The following is a 22,934-nucleotide window of genomic DNA, read 5'->3' on the forward strand; positions in this document are numbered from 1 at the left end:
TGAGTAAGTCTGGAGAGTGATGTTGAGGATCCGGTCTGGATTGCACTCAGTGTTCCGCATGGGTGTTCACTTGGGTTGAGATCATTGTTCTTTGCAGGCCAGTCAGGTTCTTCCACTCCCAGCTCTACAAGCCCATTCTGTATGGACATCGCTTTGTGCATAAGCACTGGGGGAGAGACATGTCATTCCTGCAATAATCTACGCAATGAACAAATATCTCCAGACTACACCTTGTCTGTGTGGCCCCTATGGAATGTGCACAGGCACAACAGGGGATTCAGACCTGGGGTATAAAGCCCACAGGCATCCCTACAGAAGCGCTAGAGCTGCAGATATATGGGGCCAGTGGCACAGCCTGCTGGCGCACACATATTCTTGCCCTAACTAGGATGCTGGCTGCCCCCTGCCATTAGTATTACTGATACCCCTGAATGAGGCTATGGTGAAAGTGCTGGTGTCAGCAAGCTTACTGATGTGACAGACACTTGCACAGGCCATGTTGGCACTATTTCTGTTGATGAAAAGATTTAGGAATGTTGCCAGTCAATGTGCTGAAAACAGAATATTTTTCTGGAGTTTTTTTTTTTTTACAGTGCGGTGCAAGAGACAATGGAGATCACCAGAGTGCATTGGGGGGGGAATAAATGAAAGACGCAAGGCTCGTTGTTAAAAAATTTTTACTTGAATTTTTTCAATAAATAATTTACATTATCTACACAAGGCAATGTTTCTGTGACTTTAAGAACAGAATTGGTTTCCCTTTGTCCCTTGTACTATACGGATGGGTCTATCTTGGCATTATTTAACCAGGTCCTTTGTTAAATTCCACCAAAATAAAGTGCTTCACTTGACTTTTATAGACAGGGAAAATGCCGGCAATAATCCTTTCCTCGCTAAGCACAACCAATGTAATTCTTGCAAAGTGATGATCGCACATGTACGGAACATTTAGCAGTGATGTCCAATGGGCGACTGTCTGGGATGTGTGATGGGACCCACACTGTGCCCATCTGGTGGGGATGCCGACGCAGGTACAGAGGGGAATACACACCTGTATTCGCCATCGCAGGCACGCTGCTCTGTGCTGCATCTCTATCCACCCACTCAGTGTCATTAGGGATTTAGGAGAAAGATGGAAAAAGCAATGTTCACAGGGCTGAAGACTAGACTTAAATAGGACACAGAAAGAAATGGGTAGCGCTGGAAAATAATGTATAGGGAAATACTTTATATATGTATTTGGGAATGAAATGATTATGTCTCTTTAATGGTAGTAGGACACAATGCTTAATTACTTAATCACTTTGCAATGAAACAGGAGAGAGTGTTGTTCTTTCTCCCAGAATCCACCAGTCCTTTCCCACTCTATGACAGAAATATTACAGATCTTAATAACATTATGGAGTCACAGAAGCCATAGATGCCCAGGCCCAGGCCTACTGTTCCCTCATTCCTGGGAACCATGGCAGCTACATCACTGTACTTTTCTCCAATGTTCCTGCTTCCTATGTTTCTATAGGGATATCAGCAGTGCTTACACATATTTAACTTGGATGAATGCTTCTCTGTCTTGTTAGTGTAAACATTACATTCATTCCAATAAAGGACCGCTGCTCTATTTCTGATCCCGCATGTGGAATCCCCAGCTATAAAACAAGGCAGGGCTGATGTTTGTGGGGAATGTTTAGCAGTCGGATGATTACAAGGAAATAACCAGGAATAAACTGGAGTCAGAAGGATGGAATCGACTATGCAAAGGGGAAATGCTTCTGAAACCAATATGGGTATATGGTATGTGCCAGGTTAGGGCTAAGCAGCCCCCGGCATCCCACAACTACAACTCCCAGAAGTGTTAGGAGGTATTGTTCTGCCTAGGAACCTGGACATACATACAAGAATGGAGTGGGTAAGGTATATGAGCTGCGGTAGATGCCACGTACATGTCCTACAGTACCTTGTGCCTCTCCAGCTATTGTTGTACTACAACTCCCTGCATGGGATTCTGAAAGATGTAGTTTCACAAATACTACAGAGCCCCAGGCTAAGGTTTACAGCCCTGCAGCATTACCTCCGCAGCAACTTGGCTTCTAGGTTTTCATTTTCAGTCAAGGAGTTAAGAAAGAGTTAAAACAGAAGAAAAAAAAAGTAGTAAACACATCTATTTTTTTTACACTGGAACAAATTACACCTTTTCCTATGTACAGCGAGACTAAAAAGAACACGAGAGCTCCATATATTAGAGACAACATAAATTACATACAAATACACGTTGCATTTCTTTTGCTTTACATAGGGATTTCTCTTTTGTTGTATTTACACTATACAGTTGTTCCAGTAATTCACTTGTACCAAAATGCTGCCTGCACTGCTACAGCCACCCACTGGGGGGCGCCCGGTGATGGGACCCCCACACACCTGTCCGATGCTGGGAAGGCTCAATGCAATGCCAACATGACTTCTGGGTGGTTCTATTTTTTAAGGCTTCTGCAGTCCCTAACACTGTCTCGCCTGCAGACAGGGCCTCTTTCACTGGAGTGGGGGCTAACCATAATGAGGTGTAGTCAGTTATCCCCTGGAGGGGGGGGCTGGGAACAAAAGCTGCCATATAGCAGTTTGCCACCCCTTTTAAAGAACTGAATAAATACCAGCACTACACAAGAGAACCTTTACACAAACAACGTTCTGGCATTTCATATGAATATACTTGTCATTCCTTACAAGGCATCTCATTCTGGGCCAGAATCAATAACAGTTCATGCATTAAGAGCTTATTATGAAACACAAAGCCACATTCACAAATGTCACAGCCACCACAATGCCTGCAGTACCATAAGTGAGCTACAGAGGGCACCCACCCCCTCTGCTTTTGCGCTTGTTATCTCCAGTAGATGAGGTATGGTGCTTTTAATGAACTGCCCTAGGTAATGTCGATAGCCATAAAAATACCAGTGCACTAACAGCTATTTCCTTTTGGGCTAGAGAGCCGTGGGATTTGCTTGAGACTGCCTGACAGCTGGGTAACTGCCCTGCTCTACATCACTAAGAACACTCTTGTGGGAAGGGGTTAATACTTGATGCAGTTGCGCAGCAGCTAAACCGATGGCTGCTTTCTCCTGCCAGCAGTCCTTTTTTCATTAGGCACAGTTCCAAATGAGAATTGCACACTGCTGCTGCTTCTGCCTTTTCGGAGTCAATCGCTGGGTGTGTAAGTTAAGGGAAAATGTTTTGACATTTCTGAGTGCTTTTAAAATACCTAATACATCTCGGTAAGGGGAACTGCTCAACTACAGCTGTCTCTCTCTTTTTTTTTTTTCTTTTTTATTTAAATAGTCCTATTCAGTTGGGAATTTACACAGTAAACATAGAATTACAGCAACATTGCACAGCACTGAATCAAACACACCAAAGCCACTAGGAGTTGGGGAACATCCACTCCTGCTGAGGGGGCTGTATTGGAAGGCCCCAAGCCTGTGGTCCTTTCAAACAAATGGACTTTGTTCTTGTTGGAGTGTAATAGTTTCACATCCTCAAAGGCATAATAAGCAGCTAGTGTGAAATTCACATCCCCTGTTGTAAGGAGGTCAAAAACGCAAGACTGGAAGTAGAGGTCCTCCACCGGCAGCTTCTCCTTGCACTTGGCTTCTGCGGTCTGTGGAGTGAAGGAAGCAGCACTGGAGGCGGCACTGGTTAGCCTCTTGAGACCAGTCTCTGGGGCTTGCGAGTGAAAGGTTCGAAAGTCAATCTGCTGGTTTTGAGGGCAACCGTGGAGGCACAAGTAAAGTCCCTGGTTATCCTTGTCCTCCACAGCATTCACCACCTCCTCTGGCATCCGGACAGCGAAGGTCAGGTAGCGACCCACCTGCCGGACCACAATTGTGGTGCCTATGTACTTGGCCTGGATCTCAATGTGCTGCCCTGCCACTTTCTCAATGATTCTCAAGCTGTTGGCTCCGCTCTTGTCCCCACCATTTTTCGAACCATCAACAAAAGCTGCAGGAAGCTCATCCATCTCAGCTTGGTATACTTTCTGGTCCACACACTCCTGGAAATTCTTGAAAATTATTGTCAACTGAAAGACAAAATTAGAACAAATTCTATTAGTTGTGACTGAAGCCATATATATATTATATATATATGCCTGTTGTACAAACTGACAGCTCTTTAGCCTAAAAGCAAAACAGGGTAATGTAATAAAAGTTGAAATATTTTCAACTGGCCTAGTAACCCATAGCAACCAATCAGCTTGTAGCATTACTGGTCACCCATTTGGTTGCTATGAGTTACTAGCCCTAAAGCAATGTTTATGACTTTTACTAAATTTCATGATAAGACTTTTAAAAGCAGGACCCAACCAGGGTGCTGGAAAAGGCCTGAAAAAAGAGACCGTAAAGGCCATTTTGTTCCCATAAGGACGGGCCACACATTCTATCCAGATGTTTAACAATAAAATGCCTCTGGGTAAGTACGCTCTGATTCAGAAGATCTGCAGGGCCACAGGCTGCATTTTCCTGCCTCTTGAAAGGCCTCACTGGCTGGAGGGACAACATAAGGAAAGAGAAATTAGGGATATCTGCTGATGCCCGAGTAGAACAGCCAGGAAAGGCAGAGATAAGGATGCATTTTTGCAAGTTTGGATTTACCAATTCAGTGCCAAAATAGAGCATATACAACATATATATATATTTTTTTTTTTCAAGAGGGAAATTCTCTGCAGAATGCCATATCCAGTGAGACTGACCTCCGGAATAAGGGAAGCATGTCTTGCTGTGCCATTCCTTTCCTATAATATTCTGATTCCTTCATAGCGACACGGAAATGCAATTAAAAGCTGTTACCCCCGCACTGTCTGTTATTCGATCCACTGCTTTCAAACATAAGAGGCTTTTTAATCCCTGGCATTCTTTTATATTGAGGATAACATTCTATCACACACAACATCTCGCTCTGGTACAGTATTACCCTCTCCTATCTCTGCTTGAGGTCAATCCATCAGTCCTGTGTTACTGCTGACTCCCAGACCTCGTATTCTTTCGCTTCCTCCCCTGAAATACTATACTCCCTGCGCCTTCGCTGGCAGCACATTTTTTTCCAGCAATTGCATCACGGTCAGTTCTTTTTGCATAAAGAAACAGACCTCCATGACTATTTTTGCTTCTACTAAAGGCTTAAATATGGGTAATTTGTAATAAATGGGCTATTGCCATGTAGGTGGCATGTCTTGGCAATGTTACATACCTATACTATACTGCGGTCCAGTAGCGTTGATTAACATTATGCCAATTGGTTGAAACAATACGCTACAAACTCCTATGAAAATGAATAGTTATATCAGCACTTCCTCTAGAGGGTGCTGTAACAGAAGGGGAAGCGAAAGCCTGGCCCAACACCATAGGGTGAGGTTGTGTGGATGTGCTGATCTAGTAACACATCAGTATACAAACTCTGTAGCACTTCATTGCTGTGCAAAGCTGGACAAATTACCATTTCCCTTTAAAAACCCTGTTCCAAGTATATAGCTCAGCCTTCTACAATTAAACTCCCTCATATGACGGATAAGATTTTTTAAAAGTAGACACACGATGACTTCAAAACTTAAGGCTAATAAAAGGGCCTGTCCTGGTTGGTATCCAACTGATGGTCCAGAGGACCGAACAGATACCCCACAGCGAGCAATACATGCCATTATTGCCTTTCTGTTGTCCCAATCGTTCTGCCAGACAAGCAGAACACAAGGGAATGCATCACTTTCTCATCTGCTGCTATACCATATACTTGCAGACACCTTCTTCTAACATGCACCATATCTGAACCAACTGATAACCATAGTACAAGGATAACCATTGGGATCAGTGGGCCACCATACACTTTCTGAAAAATGCATGAAAATATTATCAGTAGGAGCACGGGACTCTTAATCTTTGCTTGTAAAGCTGGCACTTATTTCATCTAGGTCGTATCCTATATATAGGATAGTCTTTTTGTTATGGTTGCTGTGATTGCTAACAGTAACAAACCTTTTACTGGAGGATTAATATTATATATATATATATTTATCGTACAAGCAAACTATAAATACAATGCAAGATCAATGCACATTAGCGAAGTATTTTAGTAATATTGGGCTTGGTTAAAAAAAACAACATAACATCAACAACAAAACTGGCATCATTTTTGATGCCACAAATAAATGCCCGTGGGAGAGTCACTGATGCCAACCTATGCCAAGAAGGTGGCTATAATAAAATGGGCAAGTAATTGATAGGTAATGGTAATGCTGGATGTGACAGGAGAATAGGGATAGTTCACAGCACATATATATATGTTTAGCATTTCCTCAGGGCATGACTTACATGAATACAGGCTAGGCCTGTTATTACTAAATCACTGCTCAGCCCAAAGGTCATTAAAAGCTTATGTAAATGATTTGCATTTTCAGTGCTGCACCTTATCTGCCCCTTAGGTGAGTGCTGACAAGAAACCTACTCGCACAATCTGATCTTCCTTAGAAAGTTGCCATAAAGGCTTTGCAGGGACCTTTGTGGCTCAAGCTGCCCTTTCAAGGGGCCTTCCTGAAATCAGATACAGGCGAGGGGACACTGCATTATAATAGTTAATGTGCAGTCTGTTTGTGGAAGGCTGTTATACCATCAGGGAAATTGCTGCTGAAGTCTAAATAGTGAGCTGCTCCAAAGTGAATGACTTAAGGTAGGCCAAACTAATCCATCCCTGTGACAAAGGACAATGAGAGGCAAGTTACTAAAGCCTGGATGTGCCTTGTGGGCTACGGGGAGGCATTATTTCTGCTTCCTTGGTTTGTTGACCCAACAGGAAGCAGCTGGTTGCCTGGGACATGAGTTAAGCCAGACCCAGAAATCATAGATCTATATCTGAATAAAGATCGTAGAAATGGGCACAACTCTGCCCATAGGATATAAGTGTTCTATAAATATCCAGTGCCACTGTCTCTGCTACAGCACTGTACGGCTGTTAAAGAAAGTCAATATATATAACAAAATAGGTCTCAGCACTATAGCAGCTTTATGGGCAGCTGGGAAGACTATTGGTGTGTGAAAAGTACATATTGCAAATGTCACTCAGCGGCTTTACCTGGCAACCCAGGGGCAACCCTTGAAATGAGGTATAATCATGTGCAAATATGTTGTGTTTACCTTGCTGGTGGCTGTGGCAATTGATCCTGGAAGCACGGGAGTGTTGGTAACCTGCACATTCAAGTAATTATTGTCTATGAGGGGCCAAGCACCTTGTATTTTGCAGGTCTGGAAAGTGTCTGAAAACGTCCTAAGGTGTGGGTCTCCAAAGAGGCCACAGTGGGTATAGTTTGGAAGGGCAGAGGGTCTGTGGAAGCTTTTCTCATAATGGCATATTTCGGGGCTGTCGGAGCGCTCTTGGCTGTCCCCTGGAGGCAAGATGCGTATGCGTGGCTGAGAGGTGGGGCCATCCTTGGAGCAGTTATGGTGGCTCATGAGGTCATCAATGCCATGGACAGTTGAATGGTAAGCAAGGTCTCCTCTGCAAGTGCGTGCCGTGCGTCGGCTGCAGTGGGCGTAGGTGCGCAGTGCGGTGCAGATCTCCACTGTGTCCTCAGGTCCTGCGTGATGATGTGGGTTTGAAGTCGCTTGCAAGTAGTCGGCAGTGCACTTCAAAATCTTGCACGATGAGCTCACTATGCGGAGAGAAATACAGAGAGTCAACATCCAGCCGACACACAACATGCTATAGAGCAACTTCACGCCACCCTCATTTACAAACATCAGCACTTCCTGGTTGGTTTCCAGGAATCTTACTTGGTATTTAAAGGATATTATATTTACCATTTAGAGAAAATAAAACACCATTTCTTGCCAAACCCAAGTAAATAACCTATTGCTGAGCCGAGCCAAGCATGCCTGTTACCATTCTATAAGAGAAGTGAATTCATCTGGGTCTGTAAAGGCATTGTCACACATACGTGCTAGAGCAACCAGTGTGGCAGCTCTCACCAAACACATACAGATGTATGTATGATGCTTTATGTACATAGAACGGACACAGTTACCTAGGGTAGTATGACAATGGCACAGAGGGGAACTCCTAGCACTTTGCTCTATGGGATTGGAAGAGTTGCAAAACATTAAAAATTCCCCTTATTCAAAGTGAATGGGAAGACAGGAAAAGCCCAAACCCTGTCCAGAGCAGTATATTATACAGAATCCATACAGCGCTCCTAGCACCATCCTACCATAGTGAGTGACTGGAGGAAAGGGGCTGGCCATGCTATGGTGGAAGGGTCAGCAGTGCAGCGAGGGGCACATGAAACTCATTGCTGTTTTGTTGCACCGCAGACTGTTTCTCAACCACAAATACAATTATTGTGAAGCTGAGGGCTCAGGGAGAGTAAGCAGCTCCAGCACGGACAGCGCCTGTGTATTTAGCACAATCAGCAGCGAGTCAATAAGTCCTTCTTTATTGGGCCAGACCAAGTACAAATGTCAGCCAGTTGCACTCAGCCAGTATAATGCAGCCGGCAATAAAGAGCCATCCCGCCTGGCAGGGCCGTGCTAATCCTGACACCCACCCCCACACACCTTACTGGATGTTTGGAGATATGTTCTTGGGAGGGGGCGGCAGGGCAGCTTTTTGTAACTGAGAGACACTGCTGAACATGGGGGGACCCTCACTGCGGGGTTTCCCTATACAGCAAGGGGCTTGTGAATGCATGCATGCCTGCTTTCCCCCCACCCAATACAGGCCCCTATGGGCAGCCACTATATCTTATAAATGGGAGCAGAGCACCGCTTGAATCTAGGGTGCAGGAATAATACAGCACATTATGGGACTGCTTTCTGTATCCCATTCTAGCAGGGGCTGGCTGTCTGGGAGTTTCAGTTGAATTGCATTTGCAGAACAGCTCATTCTGTATTGCTTGTTTGTGCCTGAAGAAGCATAACCTGAGCAGGCGTTGGTGCCAAAACAAAGAAGCTGCCTCTGTAGTTTAAATATACTGTAAAAGAACTAAAGGGCAACTATAGAGGGAGGTGTAAACTGTTCCGCTGCCCAGCCCAGGGCTTCCTGTTGTGCACTTGGTGATATTGTAGCTTCCCTGTGGCCTCTGTCGCACGTACACACGTGGCCTGCTGAGCCACGGGCCAACCGCTGCCCCACTACAACCCTTGCTGTTCTCACTCAGCACCTTATGGGATCTCAGTAGATATACAACTACAGGGGTCCTATACTTTGGAGCCAGTCTGCCATGCAAGTATTCAAACCGGACATCATTCACAGCCTGTGCAGGCTCCTCTATACTCTTGGGCCCCCAGGAGCCGCTGGTTCTGCTCCCCTAAGAACCTGAAAGGTACATCCCCTTGCACTCTGCTAACATACGCTTTTTTTTTTTTTCACTTTACTCTCAAGAGCATCAATTTGTTCAGTAATTGAATGATTCACAGTAATTATAATAAATGGGTCTCTGTGCCTGGAAGCCATAGATAATGACGAGTGGAAGCAGCAAGCAGTAGGGGTGTAGTTCCCATTCAGTCATACTGACAAATCTTCCACACTTGCACTAACACTCTAGGAAGGTTTCAGAATTAACTAAAACACACCAAAAATTTCCCGAGTGTGGCACCGCAGCCACGGAATTATGCATCAGAGCGAGAATGAGAAGATCAGTGCTGGGGGTCCAGGATTCAATTCCAGCCAGGGCATCTACAAGGTGTCTGTATGTACTCCCTCAGGTGGCGTGGGGTTTATCCCCATATTCCAAAAACAGTCAGGTTAAGTGATTCCTGGTAACATTGCCAATATTATGTGTTAATGTAATAGGGACCTTAAATAGTAAGCTCTACTGGGCCAGAAGTTGATATGAATGACAATCTCTATAAAAGACAATAACCATAATAAAGCAAAAATCACAGTATCTAATAACCTATATGCAAAGGGTAAATATTCCAAAGCCTTTGTTAAACATTGAACATACAACAAGCTATTTTCTCATTAGGTCATATATCTAAATGAGTGGTTTCAGCTGTTGGCACAGGGGCTGCCATGAAGGGGCTCTTTTTACCTTGAGACAGGGATGGCTGCACAGTATACAATGTGTCAATGTATTTATGGAGACTGAGCTGAGAAATTTAACCCCGGGGCGCTGAGGACAGCTGCGTTCCCAGGTGAGGCATTTAAGGCAAAAAACACACCATTTCCTCCCACCTCCCTTTCCAAACATCCACACAATCTGAAAGTGCATACTGGCTGCAGGCGTCAAAAGCTAACACCTGAATGCAGCAAGGATGTGTCCGGATACCTGGCACATATATGGTTAATACATACACAGCTTTATGGCAGACAGGGATGTGCTCATCAAGCACAGATCCCTCATTACTGAGTAAATACATCTGACAGACCCATATACTTGGGAGCTTATACAGCAACAGGATGTAACTTATTCAGTCAGCAAGAACCAATAGCAACCAATCAGCTATTTGCTTTCACTATTCTAACTGCATAAGATCAATAGAAGCTTATCTCTGATTGGTTGCAATTGATTTTTCCTGGAAAGAGTAAAATCCACAAGGGTTAAACTATGGCAGCTCCTACTAAAATAATTATAAACCCTTTTATCTTAGGAGAAAGTTAAAAAAGAATATTTGTACTTTTTTTAGTAATATGAATAACTGAGTTAGACGGCTTCTGGCTCCTCATCTCATACAACAAACATACTGTTTTCCAGGCTGTGGGTGTGTTTACTGGAGGTGCTGCTTATATAACAACCAGGCAATACATGCCAAGCCCAACTCTCCACTCTTTCTATAGGATTGGATAAAACGGTGGAACGGCAACAGGCTCTGCAAAGAACCGACATCTGTGATATGACTGTAAAGATGCACATTATTTATACAGGAACTCTCATCCGACTAATAAGGATAGTGCTGAAGAGGATATGGAAAGGGGCTAAATGCCGAGCAGCAGTGGATGTCCATACAAGTCCCAAGGGAGCTCTCGTGGAACAGGCTGAAAGCCCATCTGAACGTTAGCACAGGTGGCTCATTTAATGGCTCGGGCTTTCTGACTGACCTACCTGTACTCTGGCTCGGCCTGCATGTGCGGCTCCTTGTTTTGCCAGCAGAGAAAAAAAAGAAAGGAGGTTTGTGTGGGAAGAGGTGTTCGCTAAATTAAGGTCAAGGAAAGCTCCATTAAAATCCATGAGTTCAAAAGTAGAGCTTATAGTGCGGCCTAGCATCTATAAGGCAGGGTTTCATGTCAGGCGCCTGCTCAATAGCGCAGTTGTTTGAAACCTGGATGGATCACAAAACCTTCTTGTGTGACTCATGCCTGGCAGTACCCATTGGTATTGTTGGCACCCACTGCTTTAGAACTTTGTTTACTTGGTTTTGACACAGAAAGAAAAAAAAAAAAAAACTACGTGCCAACATATCTTGGCTTGTGGCGGCCACATCTTTCAACAGGGAGACCAGAAGATTGAAAAATTAGCTGATTGAAATGAATGCTAGGAAACCCCCCTCCATTCAAGACTCATTTCCACCCTGAAAGGTGCGACCGTATTTAATAGGGCAGAAATCTTGTTTCTTTTCAATAGAACTAATTGGCTTCATGCATCATTTTTATGCCTGTGGGATTTTCCAACTTTTTTAATTTTTTATTTTATACAAATATCACAGAGTATTTCCAGGAAGATAGAGAAACAAGGGCCACACTATAACCGCCCAGGCAGCATATTAACTGCCAGAAAGTCACTATTAAAAGGGCTGAGGCTGCTGTTTACCCGGTTAACTTGGAACAACGCCTGACCTGTACTTTGTAAGTTCTAATCTCGCAAAAGGAACCGCCATACCTTTCATCTGCCGATACTGATAGCGAGTGTTCCCACTGTAACAACATTAATCACCGTTACTACGTTGTAAAAATGCTGCAGTGAAATTTGTCACACGAAGGACAAAACTTTATAACCTTTTTGTTCATTTAAATGGGGCCAACACATTCACTTGCTCATTTGTAACAGGGAGGGGGAAGGCATTGGGGTCCTTGTCCTGCCCCCCAAAATCTGAACATGTATAGTCATGTTTCTTAAATATACTATACTTTTATCTTCTGCCTACTGCCCTGAAAGTGGTATTATACTGGGTCACTATAAATGCCCAAAACAATCATGTGATCAGTTAAAGGCAAGGAACTTCCCCATTAGATTGCTAGGTAACATTAAGCATTGAGACAAGCATAGCAGCTAAGCTCCCCTCCTGCATTACTAAGCTTTGCTGTATATTCATAGAAAAATAAAGTGAATTAAATCTCTATAAAGTAAACTCTCTGCCTGCATAGGGGTGTGGATCCTGATACGCATAGCTTCCTAATTCCTTCAGCAGGCCTCTAGTTAGCGCTTTCTTTAAACAATGAGTCAGGCAATGAGTCAGGCAAGGTCAGTGATTTTGAAGGACCTAAGCAGGCCATTTGCGTCTAGGTCTACTCTTTGCCCACTTAGCCACCAAAGTGCAGGGCCAAATCAGCTTACACAGGGGACCGTGCAGTCCCAATATGAGAAAAGATAGATGCATTCACAGTCTAAGTGACCCTTGCCTTGCAGTGGGCATGTCGTGGGCTGTATGTAGCTCTCCTAGAGGGCATTTAGACTGCTCAACATCTCCACTGCCTCTTTGGATGGCCTCATTATTTAAGCCAGAACCTGGCCCCTATAATGTAGTATGGTAAATACAGTAACTGGTCCGTTATATGAAAACATTGTACGGCACTGCCTTACAGGATTTTCCAGTCATCCTGATCAATCTGGCTGAGCCCCGTGACATTATTTTAACCCCTATACACAAATCATAACCTGCCGGATCACACTGTCACTAGCAAGCAGGTGGGGAGATTGAGCCATAGTATAAATGGTAAATATGCCTGTAAGTAGCGTCTCCTCTATGTCTTTTATGCATGTCCCAAGTTCATAGGAGGGTCTGACCCCCTTACCCAGTGATCCCCAACCAGTGGTACAGGAGCACATGTTGCTCACTAGCCCTTTGGATGTTGCTCTCCATGCCCCCAAAGCAAGTGATTATTTTTGAATTCCTGACTTGGAGGCAAGTTTTGTTTGCATTAAAAGCCTGGTGTACTGCCAAATAGAGCCTTTTGTAGGCTGCCAACCATACAGGCCAAATATAGCCAATCACTTATTTGGAAGTCTTGGAACTTTCTTCATGTTTGTGTTGCTCCCCAACACTCTTTCAATTTGAATGTGGCTCACATAAATAAAAGGTTGGGGATCCCTGCACTTACCCAACTGCTATTGACAGAACAATGATGAGTGAGCTGAGAGTATGCAATCGGAATCTGTGCACTCCCTGAAAGCCTGTTGGTTAATGACCTTTATGATCATCACATTAATGTGAAAAGCAGATTCAACATGACTGATCGGTTAATAATGAGATTCCAGTGCCAGTTTAATAAAACCAAGGCTTTGCATACATGCGCTGCTAATCTGAAACCACTACAGCAAAGAAATGCCCAGCCTCCCTCATTTGCAACACATTGCCGCTTTAATGAGGATTAAATAAACGGCACATATAAAAGTGAAAGAACCAAAGAAAAGGCTTTCCAAGGTTTATTGTCTAAGGAATTATCTGTGGCCTAAAGTGAAACGTTCAAGGGAAAGGAAAGAAGAATCAGTAAAGCAGAAATAGTGAATATTTGTCTGTGGGCTTTGGGGTCCTTCCAGTGACCTCTTTTGAACTGTTAATGGAGCAATCTTGCGGAATAATGAGCTGATTATTGTTGCCTTGTTTGCATAACAAAGTGTTCCAATAAAACCTATTTGACTGTACTCAGAGGGGTGTGAAAGATCAGCTGAGAACAGAGCCTATGGAATGCACAGGCCTCACAAGAGCCCGGGCCCAGGAATAAAGACAATGCAATGTGCCATTAGGGGAGGCCCAATAGGCCAATAAATTACCCCATGTGCAAAGGGATTAGATCAGGTTTCAGTTACACTCAGGAGGGGGGTGGGGGAAGGAGTGGAAAAAAACAACCTCTCTTTTTCTTAAAGACACAGAGTTTCTTTCATTCAATGCCATCACCACAGGGATCTTGTGAGACATATGGTCTGATGCTTCATGTATTCAGTTGGTAAATAATGCGTTGCTGGGCCCAAGCATTCCTCTGCTACACACTGTATCCCACCATCTCCCACCATCGCTGGGCTGTACAACCCGCCTACAAGTTTAACGCTTATAAAAGCTGCCCACTCTGTACCTCCACATCAGCTCATTGGCTTGTACTTGGGGACCACCGAAGGGCCTGCCCTACTGAGATCTGGCTTAAAATTGGGCAGATATTAATCAGCAGGTGTGAAAATACTATGGGTTGAGGTCTGCATTGACACGTGGCGTAAAAAAATCAGGTAAGCCAGATTTGGCCTAGTGTGTGGGTGGCCAAATAAGGCCAAGATGGCGACAACTTTGCCAAACAAGCAAATCGGGCAGCATCAGGCTAGCTTTATATGGTAAGCTCTCGTGAGCAGGTCCTTCACCCAGTGTCGTTCAAACAATATGCAATTATAACGGAGCATTTATTGTAGTGATATGCACACTGTTATATCTTGTATTTGCAATTCTTACCCTGCAGGAGAAGACGGTGCTATATAAATAGCGTGTGTGTGTGTACAACCTGAACAACTTTAGCTCTTATGAACTACACCTCCCAGAATCCCCTTCCGAACTTGACAGCCAGAATCTGCATTTGGTTACAGCTAGCATTACATTTCTCCATATCCTGCCAGAGACATGAACACACCACCCAAACAATATTAGTGCCTGCCAGAGAAACCTGATCTGGTAACACTACAAGGCCTTTCAACATGGATACCCAACTGCATAGATGGACAACCGGCAACCCCCCCAGCCCCCCAAGAACAGGTTTGCCTGCCGTTTCCCTATTGCATCAGCTACCAAACACATGGAAACATTTTGCTAAGCAAACAAGGCCAGCCTGCCACGGAGTAACACCGACAGCATAAATTGTATAATGCCGCGAGAAAGTAGTTCATCTGGCCCTCAGTCTTTCATAGTCTAACATCACTTCCTACATTAATGAGAGGGAAGGCGGAAGAACAAAAAAAGCCATTGTATGCTAAAAACAAGAATGCACATATAGCAATAAAATCTGCAGTCCCACCTTAGTGGCCTGACTACAAAGAAACACCCAGGGCAGTGCAATAGGCTGCTCAGCTCACTCTATAACTGAACACAGACAGAAAGAAAGAAAAGAGGGGGAAATGCCTTCAGAAATCCCACATGGCGTGGTTTATCTATGAGATAAGAATACATCCCAGAGCTGTCACCAGGCTCTTATTATCTTACAATACTTGCTGTGAATACTTCAGAGCAGTCAGCACACATACTCCCAGCACTCACACACGGCACAAACCCTTTCCCAAGCACTGATAACAAACGATCATTACTTTGCTAACTTCCAAGCTCTCCAAGTTCTTACGGATATAAGTCTTTTAATTTGTTCAACTCTCCAGCGATTCCTAAGACAAGGAAAGTGCAACACATTCCCTGGTATATAAACCAGTGGGATGCTGAGCCTGTGGCCCTGTGAGCGATACAGCTTGGTTGAGAGTAAATGCTGGGAGCTACAGTGCCAATATAGCTAGAAAGCTGCACATTAGAAGCTGCTGGCAAGAGAGAATTCATAGTGCACAGCAATGATGAGCGAGTAATTGGATGAGCTTGGCCAGGTGCATACGCAGCCTTAAATCCGCACACAGGAAGTGAATCAGACACAGCACTGGGCTTACATCGCATATGGAGGGGATTAATAAGCAAAGGTCTTGACTTTACTAACCCCTAACTATTCCTGGGCCTGCTAAATCTAGGCCTCTATGTGCTTTTAAATGGAATAAATAAAGGTTTCTTTTAAATACCATGGCTGTTCCGAGTGCTGATGAAGCCGTTTTTGCAGTGGACTGCTAAATCTTCCAGCAAATTTTGTTTTCTATGACACATATGTATCTATGATACATAACAGTAGAATAAGTTAAGGCTAAAATGGCAGCACGACCGCTGGGGTGGCGATATTGGGGAGGCATGTAGGCGAATTCGATCATTTGGCCCTGGGGCCAAACGATCGAATTCTGCATGCGGCAATGGGGCAGACGGTTCGGGGACCGCATCAACGAGCCGATGCGGTCCCCGAACCGACTGGACTTTCTAACCTGGCCAATCAATATCTGGCCAATTTCAGGCCAGGCCCCTCGGTTCTGCCCCTACATGGGCCGATAAGCTGCCGAATCGGTCCAAGGGATCGATATCGGCAGCTATAATCGGCCCGTGTATGGGGACCTTAAGCCTACAATAAAAGTTCAAGAGCAAAGGTAATGACATATGAAACAGGTAGTTTATAAAACCAACAGACTAGGCAGTTGTGCCATAAGGGCTAATCACACAACAGTGTGAGATTTTGTAAGATCCTACAAAATCTGATCTCTATAGGCTGTAATGTAAAGTCAGATCAGATAAAGGGATCTGCTTCAGCATATTTCAGCATTTTGTAATTATCCATGTACTCTACATGCCTTGCACATCCTCACTGAATGCCTGCCTAGCTGTGGGTCAAACAACTTGAGAAGCACGTGTCGGCTCCCTAGATTCTGGCTATGGAAGATGGGAAAGATAAAACAAGTTCTGGTTTGTCAGTGCACACAATTTTTTTTGCCCTTTAACAAAATATTAATTCTTAAAAAGGAAATTGTTGAATAATGTGCGCCATAAGAGATTCCAAGTACCAAGCACAGTTTCGGATCTCCAAAAACAAAGACAATATTTTCACATCTGCATTTCATCTGCACTTGTGAAAGTCTTGTTGCCTCTTTAAACAAGTTCCAAGGGTGGTGTTTGTGCAGAGCCCAGGGCCTCTCTTGCCTGAGTTTCAGCAGGGCCGAGCAGGCACATCCCCCATGGCTGACAAGGAGAGACACAAAGGTGATTTATCAGCCTCTTTGATAAACCTCCAATAAGCCTGATATTTATCTAAGCCTGATATTTATCTAAACAAACCACACAGACTGGATAGGAGGTGTGCTGCTACTCCTGCAAAGCACTTCAATCAATTAATATATCACCTTCCTTCTCACAGCCAGAGGGGCTCTTGAAGCCCTCCAGGAACAGAAGAGATGCACCAAGCATCACCTAATTTTTATCAGCAAGTGTCCGATTTGCCTCTGCAATGCTATTTTTTAATAGAGTCAGGATCAGATTATACAAGGGCTTGGAGGAAATTAGAGGCATTAATCTTTCACCCAGAGCTACACTGAGATATTATGAGAAAATCCCTTTTGAGCAGGCAGCGTTGGAGCAATTAGAGAGTAATCAGGGTTATACCACCTCGCTTTTTTTTTTTTTTCTCAAAATAGTTTGGCCGTCCTAGACGACAAGGCAGCCTCTGTCCAACTCGCAGATTAATTTCAGTGCACAAACAAAAATAGTATACAGATATGCTAAATTAGTCTCAGCTCTTTTTTTTAGTGGGTGAAACAGAATCCCCTCGGGGCATTTTCCCTTTCAATAAATCACCATGAATAACAGTTTATGCTGTTGTATATTTTTGCATTATATTAAAACAGCTCTTTATTTGCTTTCTTTTTCTCCCTGTGGATTCATGGAGTAAAAAATAACCTTATATTATGCAGTCTATAAAAGCCCATTAAAAAGTGCCACAGTCTCGTCCTTCTTGTTATTTATCAATCTCCGAGGTGTAGCAGTTTTTGAAACCTACAAAACTGGCCTGGCCCTCTGGCCCTCGGTTCAATATACAATGGAAGAACTTTTTGTAAGAACTTTTGCCTAAACCCCATAGAACACGTAGGCAGGGATTTAGGTGGTAGAAGGGAATCTAACCGCACATACATATTGTATCAAGGAGCACTTCATCTGTTTAGAGCCTCAAACAGTACCCTCCCCGATTATTTACAGGACACCAGCACCAAAATCAAGAGGAACAATGCAACAGCATGACATTTGCTTAAAAGTATTGATTAGGGGGGGATTTAATATTTCTACATTTCCAGGTGAATAAAACCTGAGGGATATAGAAATCTGAGAACTTTGGAAAGGAACAAAACCCCCAGTGTGGAGGCTGTCCTCCTCCCCCAACAAAAACAAGGCTCACAGGAATTTAAAGGCAAGGATCAAGCCAGAAAAACAGAGGGATTCATTGGAAACAGATGGCTTCTCCTGCTCTTATTTTATAGGTCTTGTAGCCCTTACCTTGGTGGAGAGGGAAAATGTAAAAAAATCGAAATCTAATAACAGGCAGAAAATATGAGTCTGACAATCAAGAGCGCAGCTAAAATAGTAAAAAGAGGCACCTTGAGAAGCACCGATCAATATGTGAGCAAAAAGCTTTTCAAGGTTTAAGGTGTTGCAGGGCAATCATTTCTAGTGACAAGCAAACAGCTCTGCAGAAAGAGCGGCCAGCGACGGGCAGAACACCTAGCAGTGAAACCATGATGGACAGCAAACGCACAGTGCAATTTTGCAGTCTGAAATGTGCATTAGAAAGGATACCCACGCAAATTAAATGCCTATTCTCAGGTTTCACATTCCACCCATCCCCCATAAATATAAATCTAAGGCAGCAACTGGCAACCTGTGCCCTTCCAGATGTTGCTAAAGTACATTAGCATCCCACTGGCAGCCTCTTGGGACTATCCTTCACTCACCCCATAAATACACACACATATATTTATATACATATATATATATATATAAGATACAAGTAGCCACGCATTTGTAAGAAAGTGGCCCTGGCATGCAAGTCAATAGTTCCAAATCATTCAGAATAAGAAAAAGTACTTGCTTACCTGTATGAAACGTGCACAAGAAGACAGTGAGGATTTTGAAGAATCCCAGGGCTTTGGGTCCTGCCCCTCTCCCCATACCCATCCATCCAGCTTGGGCTTTAACCACAACCCTCGCCCTGCACGAACAGTGAAGAGACAGAAAAAGAGGATGATCAGACTCCTGCAAACAGAAACTTGTGCTAAGAAGCAGCTTCTCCTCGGTCAGCACTGCATTGAAAGATTAGACACACTCTTTTCTTCCCTCCTCCTTCTCCTTCTCCTTCTCCTCCTCCTCCTCCTTTGCACAACAGAGCAGCCATCAATCACCTGGCTTCCCTTCCAATGCCTACCCAGAGCTCCCCTCTCCCCCAGCCCCCATGAATGATCTCAAAGCGTCCCACCCACAGGCTCCTGTTACAGCCGGCAGGGCCCAACTCTAGGAGGAGGGGAGATTCCCTCTCACACATTCAGCAACTGAGAAAACACACAAGCTGTGTGCAGCCAAATATGTAAAGGCTTGGAGGGAAAAATAAACACTGCGCAGGGCCCATGAAGAGCCATTTGTCACCAGATGTCACACTCAGCATTTGGCTGCAGGAGAGAAATGTTTGCTCTTGCTCCACTCATTATTAGAACTTGTGCAGCTTATTATTGTTACTGCTCTGCTACACAAATAAAGGGCTTCTTTCTCTCTCAATGTATCAAAAATGTTGCCTTGTAAGCCCGCTGAGCAGTGAGATATGGTTACATTGTCACTAAAGTTATAAAACTCACAGAAACATCTTCTAGTTTCACTATTGGACTGCTTTTCTGGTTGCTGGGATTGCTGACCCTAGCAACCAAATAGCACTTTCAATTTCAGGTTGAAAAATGCAGAAAAGAAAGGGAACTATGTAAGAATGGCAGGTGAAACAAAAATAACCTCTAATTGCAGTGTTAGTACAACATACTAAAAATAACCCCTGCACACACACAGAGCGATTTGACAAAATTGGAAAACTGGGCAGCAAACTGGAAAATGAGGTTCAATGTTGACAAGTGCAAAGTTATGCACTTTGGTAGAAATAATATAAACGCGAATTATCTACTGAATGGTAATGTGTTGGGGGTATCCTTAATGGAGAAGGATCTAGGGGTTTTTGTAGATCACAAGTTGTCTAATTCCAGGCAGTGTCATTCTGTGGCTACTACAGCAAATAAAGTGCTGTCTTGTATAAAAAAGGGCATTGACTCAAGGGATGAGAACATATTTTTGCCGCTTTATAGGTCCCTGGTAAGGCCTCACCTTGAGTATGCAGTGCAGTTTTGGGCTCCAGTCCTTAAGAAGGATATTAATGAGCTGGAGAGAGTGCAGAGACTGCAACTAAACTGGTAAAGGGGATGGAAGATTTAAGCTATGAGGTTAGACTGTCGAGGTTGGGGTTGTTTTATCTGGAAAAGAGGCGCTTGCGAGGGGACATGATTGCTCTGTACAAGTACATTAGAGGGGATTATAGGCAGTTGGGGGATGTTCTTTTTTCCCATAAAAACAATCAGCGCACCAGAGGTCACCCCTATAGATTAGAGGAACAGAGCTTCCATTTGAAGCAGCGTAGGTGGTTTTTCACGGTGAGGGCAGTGAGGCTGTGGAATGCCCTTCCTAGTGATGTGGTAATGGCAGACTCTGTTAATGCCTTTAAAAGGGGCCTGGATGAGTTTTTGAACAAGCAGAATATCCAAGGCTATTGTGATACTAATATCTACAGTTAGTATTACTGGTTGTATATATAGTTTATGTATGTGAGTGTATAGATTGGTTAGTATAGGTTGTGTGCTGGGTTTACTCGGATGGGTTGAACTTGATGGACAATGGTCTTTTTTCAACCCTATGTAACTATGTAACTATATACACACACATATATAAATATAGCATTTTGCAGCACCCTTACATACGTAACCAGCACAAAAAAAGGCGTAATAGTAGTAGTGACGTATACCAGCTATCTGTTGCTAGACCTACTGCTATATCTTGCCAGTTACCAGTGGTCCAAAGCTCAGTCTCTTGAGCTTTTCGGCACCTTTAGGGCAGTGACACACAGGGAGATTAGTCGCCGCACGACAAATCTTCATTGTCGCGGGCGACTTATCTCCCCACAATGCCATCTCACTGGCTAGAATGTAAATCGCCGGTGGGATGGCATACATGGTGCCGCGATTTGCCTAAGTCGCCCAAAGTTTCCTCTCAAGGCAACTTCGGCAAATTGCGGCGCCGTGTATGCCATCCCACCAGCGATTTACATTCTAGCCGGTGGGATGGCATTGTGGGGAGATTAGTTGCCCACGACAATGAAGATTTGTCACAGCACGACTAATCTCCCCATGTACCCCTGCCCTTAGGTGGGCATATCAGTAGAAGATCTGCTTATTTGTCGACCTTGCCAAATGAACAAATCTTCCCATGTATGGCCACCTTTAAGGTATGATGTTCCAAAGTATGGAAAGACCCCTTATCTGGAAAACCCTGGGTCCTGAGCATTCTGAATAATAATAAGTCCCAGACCTGTACAGTATTAAAACACAAATTTTTGAGAATATCTGTTGCAGTCTTCCCCATAGTAGTTTGTAAGTGTTCAGATGTTAGAGAGCCATTTGTTTTTTTGTACAGTTATTTGTATAGAGCACTTTAATTTAGAATAGTCCAGAGACTTTATCATCACACAGGCATGCACGTTTACTTGCCACGCTGCAATCTAATGATACAGATATAAATATTTATTTAATATCAGGCCCCAGGGTAGAAAAGTGTCTAAGGTTTGGAGTTCACCTGTCCTCCCCACACTATAGACTAGAATCTGATGCAGTAAAGTCAGATGTCAGATGCAAAGCAGCCCAGTGATGTTTAAGAGAAGCAGCAGCCAGGACATACAGACTGCATCGTATGACCATCTGTCTGTGTTTAGGGAACCCAAACAAGTACTTTGAACTGTTACAAGTGTGTTCACATCTGACAATTTGTGCAAAAGCTATCTGATCAGCTCATGAACCTTCAGGTAAAGCCCAAATGTCAGCATACGTGGCCAGCAAAAGAGATGCAATACCTTATGGCCAAAGTCACACACACACGCCAGAAAATTGCCAGTGGAGCGGATATATATCAGCATCAGCAAACCTGTAATATATTAATAGCAAATTCACCTTTCACCAGCTGTATATTTTCTCTTTTTTATTTTGTCAGACCAAGGCCAACAGTGCCTTGGTACCAGTCTCTAAGGGCTATTATACATGGTTCCCTTGCGGTGGGTCCTTCACATGTTTCATGGAAGGGGAATGAGGTAAGAAAAAAGCTGCAAGGGCCTTATGCAGGTGGAATGCAACTTAATATTAAAATGGAAAGTATTTCTTGTAATAAAATCAATTATACTATAGCAGTTTGTCCAGCTGATGAAATGTACCATTTATGGTAGAAGCTTAGCTTAACAGTGATGGTCTTTTATAGTGTCACTTTCCATCATGGCTAGTTGCAAAGCCCTACCATAGAGAGGGACTAAAGAGTTGTTTTTCCTCTTGAAATGAAAAGCCCAGCAGCAAGAGCCATTCCTGGTCCACAGAATTGAAAGTAGGATGTCAAGCACTCCGGACTCAAGGAATCTGCTAAAATGCGAACTTTATTTCTTCATATTTAAAAACAAAAGTGCCTGACGCGTTTCGTGCGTTTAAAGCACTTAATCATAGGGTTTTCCTGGTCCACAAGCTGCTCTCAGTTCTGTTTAAGAAGTTAGCAACAGCTGCATGCTTAGTTGTCCCAGGAAATGGCACTACAATATCTCCTGCAATATCAAGAACGTGACCTTCTAGCTTTTGCAACCTACAAGAAGTTTGAGTTTTCACTACCTAAAAGTTGAGGACTAGGGAACTAACATGCTTCAGCTGCACCATTAAGTGCCATGCCCCACTCATGTATATAAATGGCAACATGAAGATCAAGAGAGCTCTGTAAAGGTGGCCATACAAGTAAAGATCTGCTCGCCTTCTCCCAATATCCCCACCTACGGGTGAGCGATATCGGGGGAATTTAGGCTAATTCGGTCCTGGGGCCAAACAATCG

At 43.7% G+C, this 22,934-nt stretch overlaps 1 protein-coding gene across 2 annotated transcripts in view; it reads right to left on the bottom strand.

The window, feature by feature from the left end:
- Window positions 1–660: 660 nt before the first annotated feature.
- rgma (repulsive guidance molecule BMP co-receptor a) overlaps window positions 661–22,934 on the bottom strand; it is a 33,109-nt gene continuing 10,835 nt past the window's right edge. The window contains exons 2-4 of one of the 2 annotated variants that reach the window (NM_203725.1): window positions 18,872–18,987; window positions 7,170–7,684; window positions 3,315–4,069 (exon numbers count right to left, since the gene is read on the bottom strand). In NM_203725.1, coding sequence (NP_989056.1) covers window positions 3,368–4,069; window positions 7,170–7,684; window positions 18,872–18,987 — 1,333 coding nt within the window. In that variant the 3' untranslated portion in view covers window positions 3,315–3,367. Of the gene's footprint in view, window positions 4,070–7,169; window positions 8,563–18,871; window positions 18,988–22,934 lie in introns of those variants that run through there. The other variant, XM_031897781.1, reaches the window with a different exon arrangement.

This window comes from Xenopus tropicalis, chromosome 3, assembly GCF_000004195.4.
Source record: "Xenopus tropicalis strain Nigerian chromosome 3, UCB_Xtro_10.0, whole genome shotgun sequence".
Taxonomy (NCBI): domain Eukaryota; kingdom Metazoa; phylum Chordata; class Amphibia; order Anura; family Pipidae; genus Xenopus; species Xenopus tropicalis.